The following is a 26,754-nucleotide window of genomic DNA, read 5'->3' as shown; positions in this document are numbered from 1 at the left end:
AATGGAAGCTGAAATCTAAAGTAGCCCAGCACTTTTAGCTAGTCATTAGTTTCACCTTGCACTAGCAGACATTAAATAGAGCTGCTCACAGCGGGGAAAAATAACTTCACCTCTTTTCAAGTTTTTGCTTATCTTCTCCATTGGGCAATACCAATTAATGAGAAAATAGCCATTATTATGACATCCCTGCAAGAAAAGAATCCATGGGGAAAACATGGAGAATCAATAGTTGACTACAGATGGAAACTGCTTTATTACATTCTGCTTAGATAGAAAATTTTTAAGATTGCTTTTTATAATGTCACGTTTGTGAAAATGAAAACTTGCTAGTCCTAATATCATAACAATACTTTTGAGGGAGGGGTTTGGACTAAGATTCAATTTCTTTTATGAGGGTTCCTATTTGGGATGTTCATTTCACTGAATGTGAAATGGAAATGCAAATAGGGAAGTAAACTGACATTTATTTATTTACTGTTTCCTTTTGGTTTTAAGAGTAGGAAATTTGCCCTCATTTCTGTGACCCAAATTCCCTTTCCTAATTCTAAAGTAAAGCATTCTCACACCCATGCTGACTGTCCTCAAATATTTGGCTTGAGGCTCTGTGGGCCAACAGGAGGTTAGATTTCAATGAAAAGAGAGGAGATGTAAATTTGAGTTAGTTTCTTTTAGGATTCTGTGCTGGAAAAGCCCCTTAACACATTAGTCTCATTACAGCAACAGAGCCAATTCCTTCTGCACAGAAATCCTTGTTTTGTTCTTCTAGACTGAGCCAAGTTATATTGTGACTCACTCATTGTCACTCTAAATCATTACACCCTTTGCTGAGAAAGAAGCAGTCAACTGCTGAGGCAGCAAGGTAGTTAGTCAACTGGCAAGCAGGCTTGGTGCACTGGCACTTAAACTCTTGGAGAATGTTACTTTCAACTCTAAGTAATTTTACTGTTGATGTCTCACCATAAGTACTAGTATCCCACACTGGTATTTCCAGGAGATTGAGCAATGGGATCCCACCTGTCTTGATTGGAAAGTGGAAGGCTGAAATATTTTGCTCATCATTTGAAACATATTTTATAGTCTCATTCATACTATTCTATCATTTCAAGTTCTCGATAGAAGGGGATAGCAATCCTCTTTGTTGCATCTTCTGACTGACTGTCAGTCACAGTGCACCTTTCCCTCTTGTTTTTTTTTTTTTTTTTTTTTTTTGGTTAAATTGTGAGCTGACTTTCAGTAGAGATTTTCTTCTCAGATGGGAGTCCTGATGGCCTTAAAGTTCAAAACCATTGCATAAAGGCCGTTTTGCATTTGCTTCTGCCAGGTACCCTGGGTTTCACCAGTTCTGGTCCAATTTTACATTAATTTACTGGTTAGGAGAATTCTTCACGTACACAGTATAAATTCGGGCCCTGGATTTCTCACAAGAGGTCGCCCAGAACCCAGGTCAAAGAGAACTCTCTCATCACTTGCCCCTGTGGAAATCTTTTTCTAGTTCCCCTTTCATTGAGGGACTTGCCCTTCCAGGGTCTCAGCTTTGTACAGGGATCAGTTACAGTTCCCCATCTCAGGTCAGCCCAAGGTGGTCTCTTCTGTCCTTGTGAGCATTAAAACCCTCAACTTCTTGGGCTTATATCTGTATTTTATCCCTTGAGGGTTGCTACAGCTTCAGCTTACATGCTTACTACTCTGCCTTCATGTTGCTTGAACCCCAGAAGGCTTAAATTTCAAGAGAAATTCAAAGTGGTGAAAACGAAACGATACTCTAAGCTAGGACCTTAAGCATTCTAAAAATTCAATATTTTCAAGATGGAGAGGCTCTTATAAACTTCATAAAGTTCTGAGCTTCTCTAAGATGCTGCTACACTTACCACACACTTATATTTAAATACAGATAACCCAACTATTTATAGCTGTGTGTTCAAAATGACCTCCACACAGCTCTACTGAAATCTATTCTTGTGACATTCAAATTCCCTATGAAAGTCTTAAGAAAGAAAAAAGTTTGTACATAACACCTTGAAACGTTTGTTTGTTGACTAAAAAGAAAATAACTTTGTGTCAATGAGTGACTTCTGTGTGTATTTTTAATGAAAAATAAAAGTCTTCTCCACAGATTTATTTCAAACCCTATTCCATGACCAAATCTAATATAAGAAAGAGAGGGGTTGCTTTACAGATAACATTGGCAAGACATAAACCTGCACCCCCTGAGTGAAGTAAAAGTCTAACCTGCAGGTTGTTCAGAGGCTCCATCTTCATGACTGGGCCCAAGGTGTTGAGAGGCAGGGAGACATCAATGCTCTGGTTTGGCATCAGTGGTGTATGGATGGCCAGAGGAGTGCTGGGGATGACACCAAAGCTAGGAGAGAGGATGAAGAAACCCCAGAGGTTAATCAGGAGGCAGGATTTAGTCACGTCTTTAGGTTTCGATGGCTTTTTACTCCACTTGAAGGAAACAAATTCTAATTTGCTGTAACACTAGTTACAACATAACCTCTTTTTTCCATTAAGAAGATTTGAGGAAGGAGAAAACATTCATAAGCACAGAACTGGTTTGCTAATGCTCTGATTCTGAAAGTTTCTTATGTTTATCTTGCCACTAGAGGGACAGGTTTGATAAGCATCTTTTTCTTATACATCTTCCTTTAGATAATCTTTGGGAGAAAGAACACTTAAGAATACCCACCCTGTAAAGTATAATGATATTATTTCACTTGCTTGATAACCTGCCTGATCAGACCAGAGGATGATTTACTGGTAACTCTCATTTTCTTTCTTCTTTATTTACTTACACAGGATACGATCATTGGGAAAGAGCCAGTCTAAGTAAAGCAGAGTTGATTGGCTTAAACATTCCAAACAACACCCCAAAGGATAAACTGCAGACTCAAATCTGGCCACTTTCTTCACCTAAGGCAGGCAGTGAGTACCCACCAGTTTGACTTCTCAGAGAAGCCTGCCTAATAATAATACAAGAATAGTAAAGAGATGGGAAAAGCCTGAGTCTGAAGTTACAAAAAAACCCAAAAATATATGAGGGAAGACGGACATGTCTTATGTCTCAGAAACATAAGAATACAATTTTAAAAAGATGGAGCAGAAAGGGAAAAGTAGGCCCATAGGTATAACAAATAAACAACTTAATGATATAAATTTGTAATGAATTTATGTTCTAATGAGCCTCAGGAAGGAAGATGGGATTTTAATATTTATAAAATAATTATTGAGTTTATATAGGTAGTATCAATTTCAAGAGTCACAGACTAGCAGAAGAAACATTTTCCTTCTTGTAGATAAACTACACTTTAGAGTCCCAAATGCAATAAAGAAATGATTTTGAGTAGACACATCACTCATTTTGGTATCAACGTTTATGGGTCAGAAAACCCTTTTGCCCTTTTGATCTTGCTCTCATTATTTATCTATGTGTAAAAACATAAGGAATCTAAAAAAAAGGCTACTAGAACTAATAAGTTTAATGAAGTTTCAAGATACAAGTTCAATGTACAAAAATCAGTTGTATTTCTATATACTAGCAACAACCAAAAACTAAAATATGCTTCTTACTATAACATCAAAACTATAAGGCACTTAAATGTGACAAAAGATGTGCAAGATCTGTACACGAAAATTTATAAAACACTGCAGAGAGAAGTTAAGGATGACCTAGATAAATGGGGAGACATGCTATGCTAATGGATTAGAAGACTCAATATTGTTTGATGCCAATTCTTCCTCAAACTGATCTGCACATTCACTGCACTCTCAAGCAAAATTCCAGCAGGCAAAAGACCTAGGATTGCCAAAACAATTTTTGAAAAAGAACATACATAGTAGGAGGGTTTATACTATCTGACTTCAAGACTTACTACGGAAAAAAAGTTTACTTTGACTCTTACTTTACACATATTATCTCACCAAAAGTACCTCAAAGTGAATTCTAAAAGGTAAAGGTAGGAGCTAAATCTATTAACACTTCTATTAAAAACATTTTAAAAAAATTGTAACTGTGGGTCAGGCAAAGATTTGTTGAACAGAACACAAAAAGCAAAAGACATTAAAAGGAAAAAATTATAAAGTAAACTTTATTTAAATAAAAAACTTGGGCTTCCCTGGTGGCGCAGTGGTTAAGAATCCTCCTGCCAAAAAAAAAAAAAAAAAAAAAAAAAAAAAAGAATCCTCCTGCCAATGCAGGGGACACAGGTTCAATCAATCCCTGGTCCAGGAAGATCCCACATGCTGCGGAGCAACTAAGCCCGTGAGCCACAACTACTGAGCCTGCGCTCTAGAGCCTGAGAGCCACAACTACTGAGCCCACATGCCACAACTATTGAAGCCCGCGTGCCTAGAGCCCATGCTCCACAACAAGAGAAGCCACTGCAATGAGAAGCCCGCACACCTCAACGAAGAGTAGTAGCCTCTGCTCACGGCAACTAGAGAAAGATGGCACGCAGCAACGAAGACCCCATGCAGCCAAAAAAAAAAAAAAAACAACAGTGTATATGTGTCAATTGCAATCTCCCTAAAAAAAATAAATAAATAAAACAAAAAATAAAAAACTTGTTCTTTGAAAAATACTGTTAAGAAAATAAGGCAAGCCACAGACTGGGAGAAAATATTTGCAAGACATATCTGACAAAGGACTTGTATCCAGAATATATAAAAAAATTTATTACTTGATAATAAGACAATTAAAAAGAAAAAGGAACAATTTGAGCAGATACTTCACCAAAGAAGATATAAGAATGGTCAATAAGATTATGAAAAGAATGCTCAATATCACTAGTCATTAGGGAAATTCAAGTTAAAATGAGATACTGCTATACATGTATAAGCATGGCTGGCATTGGTAAGAGTATGGAACAGCTGGAACATTCACACTTATTACCATATGACCCAGCAATACCACTGCTAGGTATTTATCCAGGAAAAATGAAAACATATATCCACACAAAGACCTGTACATGAATATTCACAGGCGCTTTAGTCAAAAAAGATAAAACTGGAAACAATCCCCAGTTCCACCAACTGGTGAAAGTGTAAACAGATCACGGTATAAGCATCGACGGAGTACTACTCAGTAAAACAGAACAGACTGCTGAAACGTCTCAAAGCGTTATGCTAAGTGAAAGAAACCAAATGCAAAAGACTCCATACTACGTGATTTCATTTACGAAACATTATAGAAAAGGTATGATTATAATGGCAAAGACAGTTTTCTTATTCCATATGGATGAGTTTTCCCAGCAAAATTCCCTAGGGCCTCCAGTGTTGAAGCTGACCACTGAACAGATGTGCAACAGCCTCCACTCACTCTACATCAAACATCTGCCAACACGAGAGTTTTTACCCACTGCTAAATAGAACACTCTCTTGTTGGACACAAAGTACACTGCTGTCTCAGGATCGAGCTGGGGAACTCAGATTTCTTACCTATTCTTGTTAAACTGAATTGCAAAGTCTGTCATGTGCTGCAAAGCTTTGTTGGTGAAGTTCATTTCCATATAGATGTGCCCTTGGCGGTGAGTAAATGTTCCCGAAATCTCCAGGCCCTTAGCCTTTACTGCAGGCAGCCAGACCTGAAACACAGTATAAAGCCCAATGAAACCAGACAGGACGCTTCTGAATAAAGATGAAATTAAGATTTCACTTCCTTAGGCAACTAAGGTGATTTTTATACCATAAATACCAAGCCAAATGCAAAAGGCTCTGGATAAAGTCATATTTGCTGAATTTTGAGATCATTCTCAACTATTTAAGAACCAAAAAGAACCCACCAAAAATCAAAAAAAAACCCAAAAAAACCCCAAGCAAACAAAACAAAAACCCAACCCAAAACCAAAGCCAAAAACAAACAAACAAAGAAAAACAAACCCCAAAATAGTCTATGGGTAACCATGGCGAAAGGAGAAATTCCAATGAGCATAACATGGGGTTTCTTTGGCTAGTAGCTTTGGTAAAAGGCTTAAAAGGGCAAAAAACTGATCTAATGAAAATCGCATGTTTACAATATTTGAAGACTTTTAAAAATCATTACCAAATTCCTTATCAGTAATCTGTTAAGGGCAAGGACCATGTCTTATGTATATTTTTAACTCTCATTATAGTCTCTGGGAAATAGTAAGTATTCAGATGTCGTTTAAGTAATCTGAATGCCTATTTTCTCTATATAATTCATTCGTGACCCACCTCTGGCCCCAGAATCTGTGATACTCCTGGAGTGTACCAGTTTACATATATATATATATATATAAACCAACAGGAATTCATGAACTGTCCTGACTAAAGACAGAATACCCATTAGTCAGTGGGTGGCTAGTAAACATGAGAATATACTCAACCACATTACAGGAAAAAAAGGAAAAAGAAAAGAAGAAAATGACACTATTTAATAGTACAAGATACTATTTTTCATCTATCAGAGGGTCAAAAATTCAAAAAGTCAGTAATACTCAGTGAAGGAGAATATAAGGAATCTGGCAATATTACATTCTGCTTTGGAGAACACAATTTGATGTCACCTTTTTGGAGGGTAAGCTGATAATGTCTTATTTTAAAAAAATAATTTATTGTTTTATTTTTGTCTGCGTTGGGTCTTAGTTGCAGCACACAGGAACTTCGTTGCGACAAGCAGGATCTTTTTGTTGCTGCACAGGCTCTTCGCTGTGGCACGTGGGCTTCTGTCTAGTTGTGGTGTGTTGATCTCTCTCTCGTTGTGGAGCACAGGCTCCAGAGCGCATGGGCTCTGTAGTTTGTGGCACATGGGCTCTCTAGTTGAGGTGCGTGGGCTCAGTAGTTGTTGCATGCAGGCTCAGTAGCTGTGGTGCGTGGGATTAGCTGCCCGGTGGCATATGGGATCTTAGTTCCCCAACCAAGGATCGAACCTACGACCCATGCATTGGAAGGCGAATTCTTTACCACTGGACCACCGGGGAAGTCCCTGTAATGTCTTTTTCTTTTTTGCGGTACGAGGGCCTCTCACTGCTGTGGCCTCTCCCACTGCGGAGCACAGGCTCCGGACATGCAGGCTCAGAGGCCATGGCTCACGGGCCTAGCGGCTCCACGGCATGTGGGATCCCCCCGGACCGGGGCACGAACCCGTGTCCCCTGCATCGGCAGGCGGACTCTCAACCACTGCTCCACCAGGGAAGCCCCTGTAATGTCTATTTTTAATGCTTAAATGATCAAGCACATTCCAAGTTTATCCTATAGATATGCTTACAAAAATATACCATGATACACATAAACAAGAATGTTCATGGTAACATCATAATAACAAAAAAGGGGGTGGGGATAGGACTAGATGAATAACCTAAATGTCCATCACCAGGAGAAAGATTAAATACGTTGTGGCACACATCAATAAAGTGGATACAGCCATTCAAAAGACTGTGGTAGAGAAAAAACAAGGTGCAAAACAGTATATCCCACTGACAGTATTTAAAGGATACAAACATACAGGTATATGCATGATCTTTCTTTCTTCTGAGAGGACACAGAAAAAGTTAATAGTGACTACTTATGGGGAAGTGGGGACAGAGGGAAACTTAATTTTCCACCTGATCTTTCTACATTATTTAAATTTGTCATTTCTAGGTATTACTGTAATGTTAGTAAACAAGTACGTTGCATAATCTCTTAATCAATTAAAAGTCTGTGTGGATAATATCCAATGCAGTAACCTTACAACAAAGCTACTAAGCTGTGCCAAAACACTATAGCTCAGTTTTGAATCATATTTCTGGTTACTCTACGTAATGGGTGTGTACACAAAGACAGGACTCCTGTGAAGGACAACTGGTTTACTATCTGCAGCAGGGATCCCCCACACTGAGCTGGTTGAGCAGGCAGAGAATTCAGAAAGCAACCAGGCGTGCTGCCCCTCAGAAAGGCAAAATTAAAAGAAACCTAGCTTAGCCTGGAAGGCACTATTCCCAAGGGCCGAAATATGCTTCATTTACAGGGAGTTTCCCCTTCCCCTTTTGAATTTCAGTCTGAGCATGACATCAAGTAAGGCTGAGACTAGAGGGACACCAATGACACTAACCTAAATCAAAACTCTAAAAAGGTGTAGTAAAATGCATGAAAACCAAATCTGAGCAATGGCACTCTAGAATCCATATGCAGTACCAATGGAAAAAGGAGAGTGGAAAGAATGCAAAGTAAAATGTTACTTCTCTATTACATCTCTTTCCTCCTGCTGTTGCTCTGTATATCACATCTACACTAGACTGACTCCAGTGTTGACAAGCTAGGCAATATTTCTAAACTAGAGAACAAATACTAAATGCTTAGTATTTCCAATTTTAAGTCTAATTATACAAATGGTTAATAAGGATGCTATGGTGCTTCCTATTGCTAGGTTTAAGGCCGCCTTTCATCCTCCTCGTAAATCCTCTAGAGAAAGAGCCCCAACCTTGGATTTATTATCAGTGAGAGTAACACAAATGTCAGATGCTAAATAATTCAGGTCCTGTCCACTAAGAAAGTGTTGTTTTACTTACAGCCTTAGGAGCCACATATCCACCAGGTGCCATGCCTATCCCCGTGGAGAGTTCAAATAGGTCATTCAGACCACTGCTGACCACAGCAGGAGTAGGTGAAGGAGCAAAGGTTGCAGGCACTGATGATGGGATGAAGGACTGTCCCACCTGCAGGGAATAAAAGGGAAGGGGAGCAGGGAGATCAGGAAGAATTCATTAATAGTCCTTAAAATGTTGCTATATATTTTAATAGTATTGATAAATCAATAAGAACACACCATAATTCCAATATTCTTAGGCGTTTAATTCGTATATTCTTTGTCCTTCAAATCATCATGGTTATTTTTCATCATTGAAAAGATACACACACTCTTTAGAAGTTCTATCAAGAGAGTCATCAGTAGGATCAGGAACACAGTGATCCAAAGTTTTTTATGTTTGTTTCCAATTTTAGCTTCCATGATTCTGTGCAAAAGGCCTACAGGTACCCTAATGAAGGGGGAATCTGTTTCTATAGGAAGAAGGAGAAGCATCCAACTTAGACAGCAGTTCCATTTCCACTTGGGCCCAGGCAAGTCTTATTTCCGCATTTAGGCATAAATATCTAGTAGGAAACTCTCCTGGGGGAGATGGATACTCACACCCCCCTAACTCACGTACGAGGAGAGTCTCACTCTGAGTCCAGCTGACGCTCAAGCTCTTTCTAGACGACAGAAAAGAGTATTCTCTCGTCAAGATGGGAGGTTCCGTTTCCTTTAGCCCTTTAATGTCAGGAAGACAAAGAACTCTGTAGACACCAGAGCGCCAATCCCTAAAGAGACCCCTACACCACATGTGGTGTATGGTCCCAAAGAATCCAAGTAACCCTACGCTACTTTCTACTCTTCATACACTGCTACAGAGGTTCTGGTGTACAGGGCTAGATAGCAGCAGTGGCTGGTCTGAGAACGTGTGCATAGGAAAGGCATCAAACAGGGGGCAGTGCATCCCACGGTGAAAAAAACCGATGGCACTTACTGCCGGACTTCCTCCAATGCCCCCGCCAAGGTCACTGCCAAGCTGAAAGAGAGAAAGGAGAGAGAGGAGAGAAAGGTAGAGTTCATTTAGCTAAGTACTAGATGCCCATACAGAATCTGTAAATTGCTCTACCAAGTTGCGGGGAATACATGCTATTCAACTTGACTCCCAAAGCCTAAAGAAATTCTAGATTGCAAAGAAATATAACCTAGGGGAACTGAGTAGGGGAAGTGATGGTGTGTGGGAGTTTTGAGAAAACGTGGAAAGAAGACGGAGCTGGGACATCTCAGGGATGTTTCAGATCCAGTCTTTCCACTGGGGTACATAGGCACAAACCCAAACAGGATTTAAAGAGTTTACATATTCCAAGAAGCTATATCTCTAAGTCGTAATGTCCTGAATATGTTTTATTTTTTCTTTAAAAGGAAATTTAAGGGGGGGAAAAAAAAGAAAAACTAAAATATGTTTTGAACTACAAAACTTGCCGCCCCACTGAGTAAGTGGGAACCAAACCAGTAATGAGCTGCAATTTCAAGCTTCAAAAATTATAGCTTGAACAAGAGTGATTTTTAGAGTTTAGAACTCTCCTAAGAAAGCAAACGGCTGGGTTAGGAAGATATCCTATCTGGGTAGGAAATGCGAAGGCATGCAATTCCTCAAATCTCTCCCACAGTCAATACAGCTACGCAGAAATGCTGTGATTTATCTGGAGTAGATCATTTAAAAGGATGCTAACTATTGGAGAATTAGACTAATGCAATTAGCTAGGTGACAGGAAAATAATTCCACATGGTCTTACTTCTGCCTCTTTTTCCCGTCAGGGCTCTGATATAATTCACCCTGAATTCCAGGACAAAAGCATTAAAGAAGAACTGAAGCTGAAAATAGCTAGCATGAAGAAACATAAAACACACATATCCACAACTAATGGTGCTGTTCAGAAAGCAAACAATACGCTTTTGTACTACGATTCTATACTGCTACTTCCCTAGTTCTCACTGTGCATCTAACATTCCCCTCTGAATCACCAAATGCCTTGTATGCTTTACAAAACACTGTTTCCTTTATTGTCTGTCATTTAGTGGTAGAAACTTGGAGAGCTCTAGGCTGTGGTTGTGTTAAAAAAAACAACAACAACTGTATTTGTCTTCAGGATTTGAGAGAGGGGATTTATTACCTTCTCAATGGACAGATAAATAAAACTGGGTTGCCAAAATCTCAAAAATAATATATGTACTGAAAAATAATGGGACTTATTTCCACCACGACAGAACAAAAACCCCAGGCGTTTCATAACTGGCATAAATAAGCATGTTCTGCACTAAGCTACAGAACACTCCAAACCTCAAAGAACCAACATTTGCAAAGTCTGGTTCCTGAAGACTATTTACTGGTTGGACGTGGGGCGAGAAATCACAGGCATACAGATAAAAAGGTCATCACAACCAAGAATTCGAGTAACTGGAAAAGAATGACAGCAAACAGAAAAGATATTACACACCTACCTTCTCCCTGTTTCTAGAATAACACACATCCATAGCATGACATCTGAAAAGCATGAGATTCCTTTTATTCAAACACACACTCACATTTGCTGGACATAAGGTACTATGGGGACTATAAAGATGCCGGGCAATGAGGGGAAAACAATAGATGAACAAGATCCAGGCTTTGCAAACTGGCAAAAAAACAAAACACGAATGCAAAAACCATACAGAATATACTAAAGCAAAAAAAGAAAGTTCTGAATAGAAGAGCCTCCTTTTGGCTGAAGGATAATGAAAAGAAGCTTCAAAGACATGGTAGTGTGAAATTATAGAATGCAAAAATGGGGGAGGTTATTTCTCAAATAGCCTGAACAAAGGTTAAGAAGTAGGAATAAAAGCATGATCAAGAAGGATGAGTAGGGACTTCCCTGGTGGTCCAGTGGCTAAGACTCCATGCTCCCAATGCAGGGGATCCAGGTTCGATCCCTGGTCAGGGACTAGATCCCGCATGCTGCAACTAAGAGTTTGCATGCCGCAACTAAAGATCTCGCACACCACAACTAAAAGATTCCCTCATGCCGCAATGAAGATCCCACATGCCACAACGAAGATCCCGCATGCGGCAATGAAGATCCTGTGTAGCCAAATAAATAAATAAATAAATACTTTTTAAAAAAAAAAAAAGGAAGAAGGAGTAGTAGCCTAATTAGACTGGAGCACAGGGTAGATATGTGTTAAAAAAAAAGTCAAAGAAAATAAGTTTGCAAAGGCAAACTGATTATGGTTAAGTCTTTAGTTTTCAATTCCTCCATCACAAAAACCTGCAGGTTTCTTAGAGTAAGATTCAATCTTTCTAAGATTACTAATAAATACTTCAATTGTGTTCTATTAACTATGGTTTTCAACCTTAGACACACAATGGAATAAACCACCTGCGTGTGTATAACTGTGGGGAGGAGGGGGATTTTTAGAAGTACTGATGCCCGAGTCTCAATCCCAGCCATGGTGATTTAATTGTTCTGAGTTGTAGCCTGGACATCAGAATTTTAAAAAGCTGCCCTAGTGATTCTAATGTACAGACAAGGTTGAAAATCACTGCCTTAGAGAATTAACTATGATCTGGAATCAGACAAGAATATATGCTCAGGAATTACTTTGGCACTAACTCCTGAATTGAAAAGGAAGCTAGAACTTAAGAAGAAAGAAAACCCCATTTATTTATTTTTAATAAATAAATAAATAAATAAATAAATTTTTGGCTGCGTTGGGTCTTCGTTGTGGTGCGCAGGCTTCTCATTGTGGTGGCTCCTCTTGTTATGGAGCACGGGCTCTAGGCACACGGGCTCTAGACACACGGGCTTCAGTAGTTGTGGCTCACGGGCTCTAGAGCCCAGGCTCAGTAGTTGTGGTACATGGGCTTAGCTGCTCTGCGGTATGTGGGATCTTCCCAGGCCAGGGCTCGAACCTGTGTCCCCTGCATTGGCAGGAGGATTCTTAACCACTGTGCCACCAGGGAAGTCCAAGAAAAACCCTTTCTAAGGAAGGGTATGATGCAGAATGTCTCACTTGTCCTGATGCTGGTTTTGATTTAGTTTTATGACTTTCTGATGGGCTTACACATCCTCCCCCCAGCCACTCTCCTCCCTTCTGGCCTATGTCACAACTGAAGCTTGAAAGAGATGGAATTCTTTATGGGCCTTGTTGGCACTCGACGGCAAGAAAGAAAAAACACACTGGAAGAGAAATGACAGTATTATCAAATATGCTACATTCAATAAAAGGCATTGAGAAAAGGCACTCACTAGTGGTGTTATTTCCAAAGGAAATAAAGCCCATTTATAGCCCTTATTTTCTTAGATTTCATTCTTATTATACATGAGTATTATATGAATATTATCTTAGCTGGACAGGATCTAAATGTACTCCCACCCCCTCCCCCCCACCATGCTGCTTGTCAATTTTATTCAAAAACATGTAAGAGAAACTAAAAAGTAATTCTGATACTCCTTTGTTTATGTTCAGCTTATCAAATACAACTCAGCTGCAACCCACAATCAAGAACTCTTGATCTTACAGAGATAGAATCCAAAGGGTGTTAGAGACATGCAGCCAGAAATATAAAGGTTCACATAACTGTGCTATGTCCAGAGAGCAAAAGGAAAGGACAATTTCAATATGTTTTCTAACTAGCAGAACTATAGCTTACTCAGACTTTATTCAGCATCTTTCCTTTTGACTGAAAAGTTTCTAAGGGAGGTTATCATCTTCCTCTCTGAAAATATGACACAGGTGACAGCACAGTGTTGGGCAAGAGTAACTAACAGGGAGATGTCAGCAAGGATGGGAGCCAATTCCCCAGTAAGGGCCTCTCCTATCTACAGGGACAAGCAGGATGATGCAGATATTAATCGAGGAGGGGGCGGGGAAGGCAAGAAAGCTTAACAAAACACAGCAATGTCGTTGTCATGTTGGCCTGAACTAGCCACTAACCATTTCAGTTCAGTTGCTGATATCATCTGGAGTCAGACAAGATTCATCTGTTTGGTAATACTTACTAATCAGGTAGGGTACAAAATCAGTCAAACTGGACTAGTAAAATTTCAGTGATATCTATTATCCAGTAAGCTGGGAGAGGTGAGTGAAAAGTGCCAGAGGCATAAGGCATGGCTTTAATCTCAATCTTAGGTGTCAAAATACTGTGTACGTTTTAAGTGTCTTTTGGAGCTGTCCATTTCCCGTTAATCCCTGGACTGCCTTAATGAGGCCGCTATTTTCTCCACGAAGGAAATAATGTCAACTACAGACCAACTAAATCAGGATATAGGAAGATGAAGGAGAGGTGCCAATTTCAGGAAAAGAACACTTCAAATGCTGAAAACTGAGCAGAATTTTCCTACAGGTCCATAGCTGATACCCAAGTCTAAAATTTCTGCTAGTGGTAAAGATTCCCCAGCCCCCAATCTAAATCACATTAAACGGCACTAAGAATAACATTAACATTTCGCTACTGCCACAGAGTGGGTGCTTTATCATGCCTGAAGAAGTGCTGAAATAGGTTCAGTTCATGTTGAACTAGGGAGATGTGTCGCTGCACTGTTCATTCAGTAATTGGATGGAAAGTAGTGATTTCATGGTGACTTATTTTATGGGCTAAGGGAATTTCAGCACGGTTGCATGAGCTCTGCTGCAGAACAAGGCTGAGTCAAAAGTTTGAGAGCTGAGTCTGCATACCAAAAGGAATTACCTTCATCCAATGGCAACATGCTACAAAAGCAGAAGTACAGAGAAAGAACTCAAGACTGAGGTTCTGTAAGGGACCAAGTCTGCCTGACTCCAAGAAAAGGAAAAGCCTTGACATGGCCACCAAGCAGACCGAAAACAAAACAAGAACAACAACAACAAAAAACCCCACATGGGATTTCCCTGGTGGTGCAGTGGTTAAGAACCCGCCTGCCAATGCAGGGGACATGGGTTCAATCCCTGGTCCGGGAAGATCCCCACATGCCACGGAGCAACTAAGCGCGTGTGCCACAACTACTGAGCCTGCGCTCTACAGCCCGCGAGCTACAACTACTGAGCCCAAGTGCCACAACTACTGAAGCCCGCACGCCTGGAGCCCGTGCTCCGCAACAAGAGAAGCCACCGCAGTGAGAAGCCCGCGTAGCACAACGAAGAGTAGCCCCCACTCGCCACAACTAGAGAAAGTCCCTGCGCAGCAACAAAGACCCAATGCAGCCAAAAATAAATAAACAAATAAAAATAAAATTAAATGCAAAAACCCAACCCCCCCACAAATGTTCACAATCACTGCTCTGGGTTAGCTAGCCCCTTTGAGGTCCATCTGACCAGTCTAAAATATACCTGTCTGCTTCTGAAACTGGAGCTGAGTATCTGAAGACATTCTCTTAATTAGAAGTGTAGATCTTAAGCTCACACATTTCTTTGCTCCTGTCTAGAATTATCACCTCCTTTATTTGACACTTTCCAGAACTGATTTAATTGAAGGGAGTCTAAGGAATGCTTTAGGTCATATAGCTCTGCTAGTTAGGAGTCAAAACAGAATGATGTAAAAATAGTACACAATGATTCCGATCACAAACAAAACTTATACCAAAATCCTACTGGTGTCAGAAACATCAGTCTGTGTTTTTCCTATTAGCTTTTAGATTTTAGAAGGCACACACTATCTTCTAGGTAAAAGTATGGTTTTCCAACTGCTGGGCTACAAATTTTAATTTAATCTTCAAAAAGCTATTTAGAAAAGCACCATAAAATATAACTAATCAAATTGGTGAAAAGAATAGGTAACCATGCAAAAGCTATTAGACAAACTCATGGTGAGAATAGACTTCATGTGGAATAGCATAAATGAGTTGAGATCATACAAAATCATCAGAAGACTCCTTAACTTGAAGGGAAAAAAGTCTTACATCAACGGAAAAATAGGGAGATATAATAGATTACTTCCTGAGATGGGACAGGGAATAGAATGTGACAGAAAGTCCTTAGAATGGCCACTGTTGGTCTCTTAGGTCAGATATAACTCAATGTTCAAGGCAGTAAAAATTCACAGGAGAAGCTCTGCATCCTGTCTCATTTTCCTTTGCAGTAATTACTACCTATGTACTTGTTTGTCATTCGTCTCCCCTCACTAGAATGTATGTTTGTAAGGACTCGCCACAACTATATTCCCAGTACATAGAATAGAGCCTGACAAGGAATAAGCACTCAAATATTTACTGAGTGAATGCATTTCCATATAAGCACCACTATGGCAGTATTATTTCTTGGGGAGACAATTTGGAAATGAAACATTTTATTGGTGAAAATTATCACAAAATGGACAGAAGGCTGACAAAACTGTTTCCCCAACTGACTTAAGAGCACCATATCTGCATCAACACTGCCAACACATATGAATACAACCAATTAGAGGAAAAAGTGACCCCACCCCCTCCGTTCCCACCCCAAGGCCAAAGATCTTTCTAGAAAGGAAATGTATTGTCTGAGTGGTTTTGATTGCCAGTTTTCAGCACAAGAATGTCCTGTGCATCATTTATTTGCCTTGAAAGTACTTGCTTTATATCACAATTCACCACCAAATAGATGGGAACACAGGATTTTGTGGCTCTACCTGAAAGCAATCTTATTCCTTTTGCTGCGAGACAGATGTGTAAACTTATCCAATCCCTCTCCTCATTAATGAATAAACTTCTAAAGTCTTTCTCAAACTTTCAAGTGCCTCCTAATGATAAGCTAGCCCAAACTCACACACAGGGCATCTGGGAGGTATAGCATGGAGAGGCCTAGGGCAAACAAGCCTTGTGTTTTATCTTAAACATTCATGCAATTTTACATTCTAAGCTGTAATACAGTGTGTTTACATTCCTTACCATCAAGTAAGACTGACACTGCAAGATGATGAACCAGGTTTATCCTGCAGCTTCAAATGCACCCTGTACTCTGCTGTGTACTCCAGAGACTGTGTACCCTAGTCTGAGAAGGACCAAAGTTAAGTGAGACTGAATTCTATTCTGGAAAATGACAATAACAAAAAAACTGGAGGAATCACAGGACAGTGGAAAAGTGCGTATAAACTGTAAAGTTTTGAAGAAGTCTGGGTTCAAAATCCTAACTCTGAGTCTTACTTGCTATGCAACCTTCAGTTTTTTTGTAAAATGGGACCCAATGCCAATTACCTTGCAGACTTATTTTGAGGATTAGGAATTATAAAAGTTCTAGCACAGAGACTGGCACAGAAATAGGCACTCAGTATTTGGTAATTATTCCCAACACTGCCTGAGGCCAGCCTTCACTAAATCTATGCATTGATAAAAAAGACAGTGGTTACAAGAGCCACTGAAGAATTTACCAGGCAAAATTAGGCTACAACTTACAAAACTGTCTTCACAAGACTACCAACTCTAAAAGTTAAGCTCTTAAATCACAGCAACTCTTTTCCAGAGGAAGAGATATGAAGATGCAAAACTAGTATGTACAATGGATTTCCCACGGGCTAAAAAAACCCTCAAAATCATTACTACAATAGTTCATGAGCTGAAATATCTGGAAGGTAAAAACCTGTAAGAAACAGGGTAGCAGGTTCTGAAAAACATACACTGGAGTCAGGAGAAGGCAGTTTCTCCTCTCTTCTACTCCATCCTAGCTGGGCACACTGAAGCACATATCTCTGGCAGGAAACCCTTCGTCAGCACACAGAAAGGGCACTCTGGATAATGCTTCCTTTCTATTCTTGATGCACAATAGCACCATTTTTCTAAATAGAATAATGCACAGCACCTTGGATAAACAGAAGGCCGTAATTTAGCCAAGGCCTGACAGTCTGTTGACAGTCTGAAAGTAATGGCAACAAATAACTGAGATTCAATTATTACTCTAGCGATCCTCAGCGATGTCAGACTCATTAGCAGATGGTATATCTTTATAACATGTATGCAAGATTTACATACTGCCTGCCGGGTCACCTCTCACACTACACCAAACCAGAAGGATCTGCACCACCGTCAGAAATGTCACACTACCCAAGATGAGCAGTTTCTTAGATTTGGTAGCAGGGGCGTAAAAAGACACCTGTACTGCTTCTAAAACAAAGAAACAAAAACCCCAATAACATTTAAATAGTATACTATATTGCTCTATACACAGATCAGAGTTTCATTACCTGAATTCATTCCACATCAAGGTGACAGTTAAGTTTACACTAACGGGAGAAGGAAACTATCTACATTTAGGCAAAAGAGAATACACTAAAGGGCAAGCAAAAACTAAGGAGGAAAGTGAAGAGTATGTAGGAAATCCATTTTGATTTGAGTTTTGTGATGAAGAAGCAACATTTTTACAAATCTGAAGCTCTGCCTACATCAGTGATTTTCAAAGGTACCTGTCTCCAAAAACAAACAAAAAACCAAACAACGAAAAACACCATCTAAGAGTCACCTGGGAATAGTGTGCACGTGTGTGTGTGTTTTTTACATCATAGCAATATACCTACTTCACTCTCTTTGGTTCAAGAATCACAGTTGTTATATATGAGTCACGATTATTGATGGAAGAAGGCTGGAGCCTTCAGGTAGCTTGTGACAAATAATAATAATGAATAAATAAATTGATAAGTATTTCCTGAATGACAGTTCTAGAAAAGTCACAACTCACTAAATCTCAAAACTTCACAAGTGCAATGATGAAAGAGGGCAAACAAGATCTAATGGGAGGGTCACCAGGATGTGAAAATGGAAGAGTAATATTATCCTCTAGTGAATATCAAGTTTTAAAACAGAGGAACAGAAAATGGGTAGATAATCCAAAATACAAGACAATTTTCAGTCTCCAATTATGGAACATGAGCAAGGGTGAGAAGAACCCTGGGAATGAGCAACTAAATCTAGATCGGTCAAATTCAACTCTTGGTCAATTTCTGGTAGGCTGGATCACCTAACAGCAAACCACAACAGGAAAATGTCCTGGGGTCAGGGGGTGAGGGTGTGCAGGGGTAGGAGGCAGAACAAAGGTAAAGTCAGAGAGGTCTGTTTTGTAGGAGGTGCCAGGGGCTCACCAAAATATAATTCTTCTGTGGAAATCACTGCCTTGGTTTAAAGATCAATTTTGTAACATCTCTACCTAACTTCACCTGGAGCTTCATTTGGCTCAATATTCTCAGTCTTGGCTGCAAAATTAAAATAACTTCGATTTTTTAAAAAAAATACCAATGTCTAAGGTCCTGTCTCCCAGAAATTCCATTTAATTGCTCTAGGGTTGGGTCCAAATGCTGACAATATATATTTTTAAATACCAGTTATGCAGCTAGAGTGAGAACCACAAAGCTTGAAATAAAAGGTTAGTAGCTGCCACGCTTCATTAGCAGCACACCACTGACCTCTACGGGTAAGGTTCTGTTAGAAACCAGTGATAAAAGCAGCAAAAACGCTGCTGGGAGCTGCTCTGAGATGAACACCCACGTAACCTGAGTGCTGCTTGCCAGACAATCACATAACTCTAATCCAGGCCATATTTTAAATGGGGACCTGGGTCAAATTCTACCACACCCAGCAACATTCTTCTTCCTAGAGAGTGAAAGACAGACCTTTAACAAAATAATTTCAAGAGTTTCTTGCCCTCTCTCAATCTGAGGCAGAGTAGGAGCCCTCTTTCCAGGAGTGTGTTTACTACTGAAGCCAACAGAAAAAGGCATCTGGGTTTACCAACAGCTATTCAAACACTAAAGTGAACTGGTTCACAGTGATCACAGATACTCTATGTCTTTACTATGCAAAATGTGGTCTACAGACCTGGGTGTTTGTTAGAAATGCAAACTCCTAGGTCTCACCCCAGAGCAACAAGAATCTGTCTTGTTCAAGATCTCCAGTTGATTTATGTACACATTAGCTTGAGAAGCACTGCTGTAAGGCAACAATTCATTCAAGAAACAGCACTATCTGTATAGACTAAGTAAAAACTTTGAGAACGATTTTCCTCTTTAAATTAGATAATTTACGTAAGAACAATAAAAGCATTTTAAAACTGGCATAGACTACTGCTGCCACAGAAACTCGTCATTCACACAGCCAGATTTAGGCCTCTTCCTTGTGATATTCTCTTAAAAGGAATCTTGGTTCTTTGAGTGATATATATTTAACTACATACAGATCCAAAGCAAAAAGAAGGGCTTTTACTCCTCATTTTGATTTCTGGGACATATTTATATCACAGAATAAGCTGAAGAAACCTGCATGTAAACACTTTCTGGGGCTATAACGCCAATTATACCATTTTAAATCCCAAAGTCAGAATAAGCTAAAATTTAGAGTTACACAGAAACATTACTGGGCCTACCTAGCAAAGGCTGTATAATATTTTGAAATCCAATTATAAAAACAATTTATTCTCCACCCCAAAGAGAATATCCTTTGCAAAAAAAGAAAATGAAAAAAGGCCCATGTGTGACTTGGGCTACTACAATCTGAGAAAGTTCTAATTGTTTTTCTATCTGATGTAAACTTGCCAGAATTCTGACACATGACTGGATTAGCTGTGTAAAATATAAGGAGAAAACTCACTAGTTTTAAGGGCCAGCAAGAGCTGATACAAAGCCAAATGGAAATAACATGTTTCTTTCCCTTCCATGCTAAAGTGGGTTAAGAAACAAGACGACAGAATCCTGGGCCAGTCAACATCAAAATATAGAGCCTCTTTCTCCCCTCCATCCTTCAAACTTAATTTCTTTGTCTTCTTAGGTTCAGCAAGTCCACTATGTCGTAAACCACTAGGGAAATAAGCAGGGTTGGTAAGGCATAACCGTGGGGAGGATGTAACATTTAACTTGTAGCTCATGTGTCAACAGAATAGGATGAGCTATTTCAGTGTTTATAAGGGATTTCTGAGAGTCTCCATGAATATTTCAATATTCATTTGTCAGTCTCCTGAGTCTATAAAGGAGGTTATACAGCAACGCAGGATATCACACGAGGAAGCTATTCAGTCAACTCTATTCATTAGAGATATGAAAATGAAAAGCAAATGCTTTTATTCCCAAGGAAGACAAAAGCAGTGCTCATTTGTGTCACCATTAGCTAGAGTCCAGAGCTTGGTCAGTGTATAGACTCTGGAAGCAGTGACTTCCATTAGTAAAATGCATCACCCACAAAGATATGACGGTAACCCTATCTCCTTAGGCTCTCTGTCAGCCAAAAGTAAATGTACCTGTACCAGCTGGCATAAATCCCAGACATAATACTGCTCGTAAAGTAGAAGAGAAAATGCCAGTGTATGAAGCAGAAAGTAAGGTCGTTTTGTTTATGTAATCTCTAAGACATATGTATTTTTGTATCTATGGCGTTGCCTTCCAATTTCTGATGCTGGGAAATAAATCAGTTTGTTGGGCATATTTATAGTCATCAGGTTGATGAACAACTTATTTTCAAGTGTTCAGCTAAAAAAGCCCCTCTAATTCCACCACAGTTAAGTATCTAATTTGCAGGGAGCCGTGTGATGAGACCTGCTATTTTTCTGGCCTTCTCTACACAGATGGAAGGTCATCCTTAATATTTCTCATTTATCTTTTACAGCAACAGTAACTAATTGGCTTCCACTGGTGGCACATATTCACAGATACTCTGGACATTGGAGCCTTTTAGTATTAGAATCCTGGAAGCTAATTAAATTGGAAGTATGACAGGGTGGAGTGGGGGGGTGTGGATGGAAAAGGGGAAAAAAGAACCAATCAAGAAGTACTTCTCAACTATAAGTAAGATACATTTAAAATAAAAACACAAATGGCTCCAATGAACCTTTTGGAATTAGACAAGGCATAAGCCAACAAAATACAAAAAAGGCAAAAGTCTGAAAGCCTCAAAATAGGATGATCACTATGAGGTCATCTGAACGATGTTCAGGTCAGAAGGGGAACTACAGGGGCTATCCAGAGTTAAGCAGCAGGAGCAATAATAAGCTCTGGAAAGGTGACTAGGTTGGTTAAACATCAAAAGTTCCATTTAGAGGCAGGACAACAAAATAATCATGTACACTTGTAGACATATCCCATACCAATGATGAACAGTATCAATTACATCTCTAGAAAAAATAATCCTGTCCTTTATCAAAGGACATTGCTCTGCTCGTCAAGGAAAGGTCTAGTTCTAAAAAGCAGAATAATTTAAAGTTCTTCAGCATATCAAGAATTAAAAATAACCCCAGAAATTTAAAAATAAAAAGAATTTAAATATCCAAAAGAAAGAAGAAAGATGCTTACCAGACTATCTAGTCCTCCTCCCAAGAGATCCACTGCTCCCATCTGCATGGAGGATACCTGTGGCACATTGACTGGGGGACCAAGGTCAAGGTTTAAAAGATCCCCCAGAAGGTCACCTTGAGAGGGGATAACCTGAGGCTGTTCCAGGTTGGTGGCAGTGGTGGTGCCAACAGGGCTGTCACCCGCATCAGTGCTGCAAGTCACACACAGAAAGAGGGGAAAAGAGAAAAGTCAGTTTCACCCGGGACATAGTAACAAGGCAATGAGGTGAAGGTCAGATATACAAAAACAGGAGGGGGAAAAAACTCTTATACTATATAACTTCATCAGTCAATCAATTTTAATTGAGCACCTACTCTATAAGGGAGCACTGTAATGAGAACTCTGGGGAAATACATCTTTTTTTTTTTTAAAAAAAAGGAAATATATTTCCTGTCCTCAAATAACTTATACTCAAACAAACAAAAAACCAGCATTCACAAAACAAGTGAAAAGCACACTCACTGTGTAAAAGCAGAAATGAGTATTGTGTGTCTGCACACTGACAGGATACAGATGAGAAGCAAAACAGAACCAGGTGGGGCTGATCCCAAAAGACTCTGAGAATGGTTTTATGGCTAGATTTTCAAAAACAGCGTAGTTATGAGGAACTACCAGGGAGAGACCTTCAGAAAAAGAAAGGATAGCTTGTGCAAAGGCACAGAAATGAACAATTTGACTTTAGGGGTGGTGAAAAAATTATACTGGCAGGAGCAGACACTGTAATTGGTAAGATTTGGGGGAAGTGAAGATGAGGGAAATACAACTCTGAAAACAGGTCTGGAGAGTTAATTTTTTATGATAGGCAATGTACAATCACTTTTATTTGATGAACAAAGAACTAAAATGAACATTTAGAGGAACATTACCCAAGCAGCTGTGTGTATAATGGACTGAAGTTGGGAGAATGGACATGAAGATGAGCTAAGAGTGACCTAAACCGTTACTGCCACAACACTGTAAAAATACAAACGAAGTGGTGAGTTCCAAGAGATGTTAAATGGACTAGGCAGGGGGAAATGATCTTAATAGATGGTGCTGGGTCAACTGAATAGCCGCATGGGACAAAAATGAGCCTTGACTCCTACACCTCACAACATAAACAAAAATTAGAGATAAATCAGACATAAACGTGAAGGGGAAAACCAAGAGGATTTCTATGACCTTGGAGAAGACAAAAGTTTCTACAAAAAGCTCTAACCAGGGCTTCCCTGGTGGCGCAGTGGTTGAGAGTCCGCCTGCCGATGCACAGGACATGGGTTCGTGCCCTGGTCCGGGAAGATCCCACATGCCGCAGAGCGGCTGGGCCCGTGAGCCATGGCCGCTGAGCCTGCGCATCCGGAGCCTGTGCTCCGCAACTGGAGAGGCCACAACAGTGAGAGGCCCACGTACCGCAAAAAAAAAAAAAAAAAAAAAGTTCTAACCATAAAAGAAAAAAAGTGATGAGCTGGATTTCACTAAAATTAAGAACATTTCTTCTTCAAATGACACCATTAAGAGAAAGTGAGAAAAGGTATTCTCCACAGACTGGGAGAAGTTTGCAAAATATCCATCTGACAAAATACCTGTATCCAAATTATATACAATTCCTACAAATCATTCAATCGTTACATAAAGAATTCCTACAAAGATGATAACTCATTAAAAAATAAGGAAAAGATCAGGCATGACACAAAAGAGGATATACTAGCAGTCTATAAACATGAAAAGGTACTTCCATCTTTACTCATCAGGAAAATGCAAATTAAAACTATAAGACACCACTACAAATCAACCAGAATGGCTAAAATTAAAATGATTGACAATACCAAGTGCTGCTAAGGATGTGGATCACCTAGAACTCTTATACATTTCTGGAAGGAGTGTGCACTGGTACAATCACTTGGGAAAACTGGCAGTATCTCCCATAGCTAAATATACATCTATTCTATAACCCAGCAATTCCACGAAGTGTATACACAAGAGAAATGAGTATATAGGTCTACCAACAGAAATATATACGAATATTCGCAGCAGCTTTCTCCATAAGAGCCCCAAACTGGAAACAACCCAAAGATACATCAACAGCAGATATAAATAAATTGTGGCATATGCAGCAATGGGATACTATGCACTAATAAATAGGAACACGCAACTGATAACACGGCATTAGAGTAATCTCAGATATTATACTGTGCAAAAAAGCTAGAAACAGAAGAGCAAATGCTGTATGGTTCCATTTACATGATGTTCAGAAGAGGCAAAACTAATCTACAGTGACAGAAATCAAAACAGTGGTTATCTCTGGAGGGTGGATATAACAGCAAAATGGCATGAGGAGTCTTCTGGGGTGCTGGAAATAGCCTATATCTGATCAGAGTGGCAGTTATATGAGCGCATGCACACGTAAAAATCTATTGAGCTATACACTAAAGATTAGTGCACTAATACTAAGATTATTATAAATGACATATTCATTTAAAAAGTGAAAAAAAACAATGAAAATTTCAGGCTCAGATGGCTTCACTGTGAATTATTCCAAACATTTAAGCAAAAAGTAAAACCAGGGCTTCCCTGGTGGCGCAGTGGTTGAGAGTCTGCCTGCCGATGCAGGGGACACGGGTTCGTGCCCCGGTCTGGGAAGATCCCACATGCTGTGGAGAGGCTGGGCCCGTAAGTCATGGCCGCTGAGCCTGCGCGTCCAGAGCCTGTGCTCCGCAACGGGAGAGGCCACAACAGTGAGAGGCCCACGTACCGCCAAAAAAAAAAAAAAAGTAAAACCAATCTTAGATAAACTTTAAAGTAGAATAGAGAATGACAATTGAAAAAATCTGAAAGTATTTCAGTTTTATTGAATGTGAAGGAATTACCCCTAATTTTGGCTTGATAATATATTGTGATTTTTTTTTAAGTCCTTATCTTTGAGAGATACCAAGTTAAGTACTCATTGGTGAAGTGATATGAGGTCTGGAATTTAATTTAAAATACTCCAGCTCCCTCAAAAAAAAAATGTGTGGGGGTGATAAATGAAACAAGATTGGCAAAATACTGATGACTGTTGAAACTGAGTGATGAGTAAACGTGTTTGTTATACCATTCTATCTTGTATGTTTCCTAAGATTTATATAATTTTTTAAAAACTAAACAACGACTATAAAAATTCCATTAATAAACAAATGCTTTCTTAAAAAACGAAAACCCTACGTAGGTTCTGACAACACTTGAACAAAGAAGAATGAAGAATCAAACTCAGAAAAAACAAAAATGAAGAAGTGAAAGACTAGTGTTGCTCCTTATAAGAGGAATCTGGAGGGATGATGGGGAAAATAATATGCTGCTTTCAGTTCTGTTAAGTTTCAAGTGAGAAAAACAAGTAGGGAAGACCAACAGACAGCTAAGGAAAAGGGACTGGCAGTCAGAGTTACAGAAGTAAACTTGGGAAGAAATTCACACACATGCCTCAGGTGACATGAGCAGAGTAACTCGGGGGTGCTGTGCTAAGAGCGGGGCATCTTTAACAGAATATATCAGTGGTAACTGCCTAAGGGAATACATAGAGAAGGTTCAGAATGAGCCTTGTGATACAACCAGAGAAGAGAAGGAACACAAAACTGCAAAGATTAAAAAACAATCTAAAAAAAAAGAGGGCTTAGGAGGAAAAAGTGTCAAGGAAGCCAAAAGGAGACCTATCTAGATTGGGGAGAGGGTGGGTACAAATAAAGCCAAAAATTAATAAGGAAGTCAAAAGGGGAAACAATTTCATATACACCTAGCAAGAAATATATGAAATCTCCATAAAGGGTATCCTCTGCCCGTGAAATTCTATCATCTCTCAACATGTACCGTTTGGGAAATGTGACAAAACACATGGATTTATCAGCACCTTTAAATAGAAGGCAGAAAAGGCACATATTTTCCTCCACTCTAATAGACAGGTAAGAGTATTATGAGAAGACAAAAGTGAGTTAGATGAAAAGAAATAAATGATCTTACAGTTTCTACAAATTAAGAACATGATAAATCGTTATTATGTATTTTTTCTAAACTGAAGACACAAGAAAATAACATGAAAATCTTTCCCCATTGTGAAGGCATGGGAAATAACTGCATAAAACTGTCATCCAAGCAGTATTTTTAAAAGGTGAGATATTTCCAAGTTAGACGACTATTTACCATCTCATGCCCACAGAGCAGCTGACAAGTATAGTAAGCAATACTCAACTAAAAGGCACTTTTCCCTTTCCCAAGTGATTTTAAAAGACCTCATGAAGTAAAGCATTTTTAAGCCTCTAAGGTTTTATGGTGCAAACGTATTTCATGTCAGAGGCATATCACTTATTACCCTTAGGACGCAGAAGCTAGGTGATGTCAGTACTCTTACAGACATGCCATTTGCAGCAACATACCCATATTTATTTCAAAGGGGATTTTTCTGCACTTGTGTTTCTTTTTTAAAAACAGGGCTTCCCTGGTGGCGCAGTGGTTGAGAGTCCGCCTGCCGATGCAGGGGACACGGGTTCGTGCCCTGGTCTGGGAAGATCCCACGTGCCGCGAAGTGGCTGGACCCGTGAGCCATGGCCGCTGAGCCTGCGCGTCCGGAGCCTGTGCTCCGCAACGGGAGAGGCCACAGCAGTGAGAGGCCCGCGTAGCGCAAAAAAACAAAACAAAAACACAAAACAAGCACAAATGGACAAAAAAGTCATCCAAAAAGAAACCACATAAGGAATTGTGAAGGTAACAAATTGAAGGCTATTAATCTGATAAAGACCTTATGTAAAAGACTGTGCTTCTTTTTACATATTGGTTCTCTCTTTGTGTTCTAGGAAGAGGTGTTTTTGTTTGTTGATTTGTTTCACTTTCCCCATCCCATTTGAGGGTCAAAGTTATCAGGAGAAAGGTAATTTAAATGGCAAACAACAGAAAGTCCATATCTATTTATCAAAACTTGAAGCACAGACTGGGAGATGTACTTAGAAGTTAAATG

The 26,754-nt window shown here is 39.5% G+C and overlaps 1 protein-coding gene across 10 annotated transcripts in view; it reads right to left on the bottom strand.

Moving 5' to 3' along the window:
• AP2B1 (adaptor related protein complex 2 subunit beta 1) overlaps positions 1 to 26,754 on the bottom strand; it is a 124,633-nt gene that overhangs the window by 37,930 nt on the left and 59,949 nt on the right. For 9 of the 10 annotated variants that reach the window (XM_059997919.1, XM_069540047.1, XM_059997922.1 and 6 more), the window contains 5 exons: positions 21,753 to 21,945; positions 9,501 to 9,542; positions 8,505 to 8,651; positions 5,434 to 5,579; positions 2,230 to 2,359 (listed from right to left, as the gene is read on the bottom strand). In XM_059997919.1, coding sequence (XP_059853902.1) covers positions 2,230 to 2,359; positions 5,434 to 5,579; positions 8,505 to 8,651; positions 9,501 to 9,542; positions 21,753 to 21,945 — 658 coding nt within the window. The remainder of the gene's footprint in view (positions 1 to 2,229; positions 2,360 to 5,433; positions 5,580 to 8,504; positions 8,652 to 9,500; positions 9,543 to 21,752; positions 21,946 to 26,754) is intronic. The other variant, XM_069540046.1, reaches the window with a different exon arrangement.

This window comes from Delphinus delphis, chromosome 19 (genome assembly GCF_949987515.2).
Source record: "Delphinus delphis chromosome 19, mDelDel1.2, whole genome shotgun sequence".
In the NCBI taxonomy this organism is placed as follows: Eukaryota; Metazoa; Chordata; class Mammalia; order Artiodactyla; family Delphinidae; genus Delphinus; species Delphinus delphis.
Note: the sequence above shows the minus strand (reverse complement) of the source record. Positions and strands in the feature narration are given on the sequence as shown.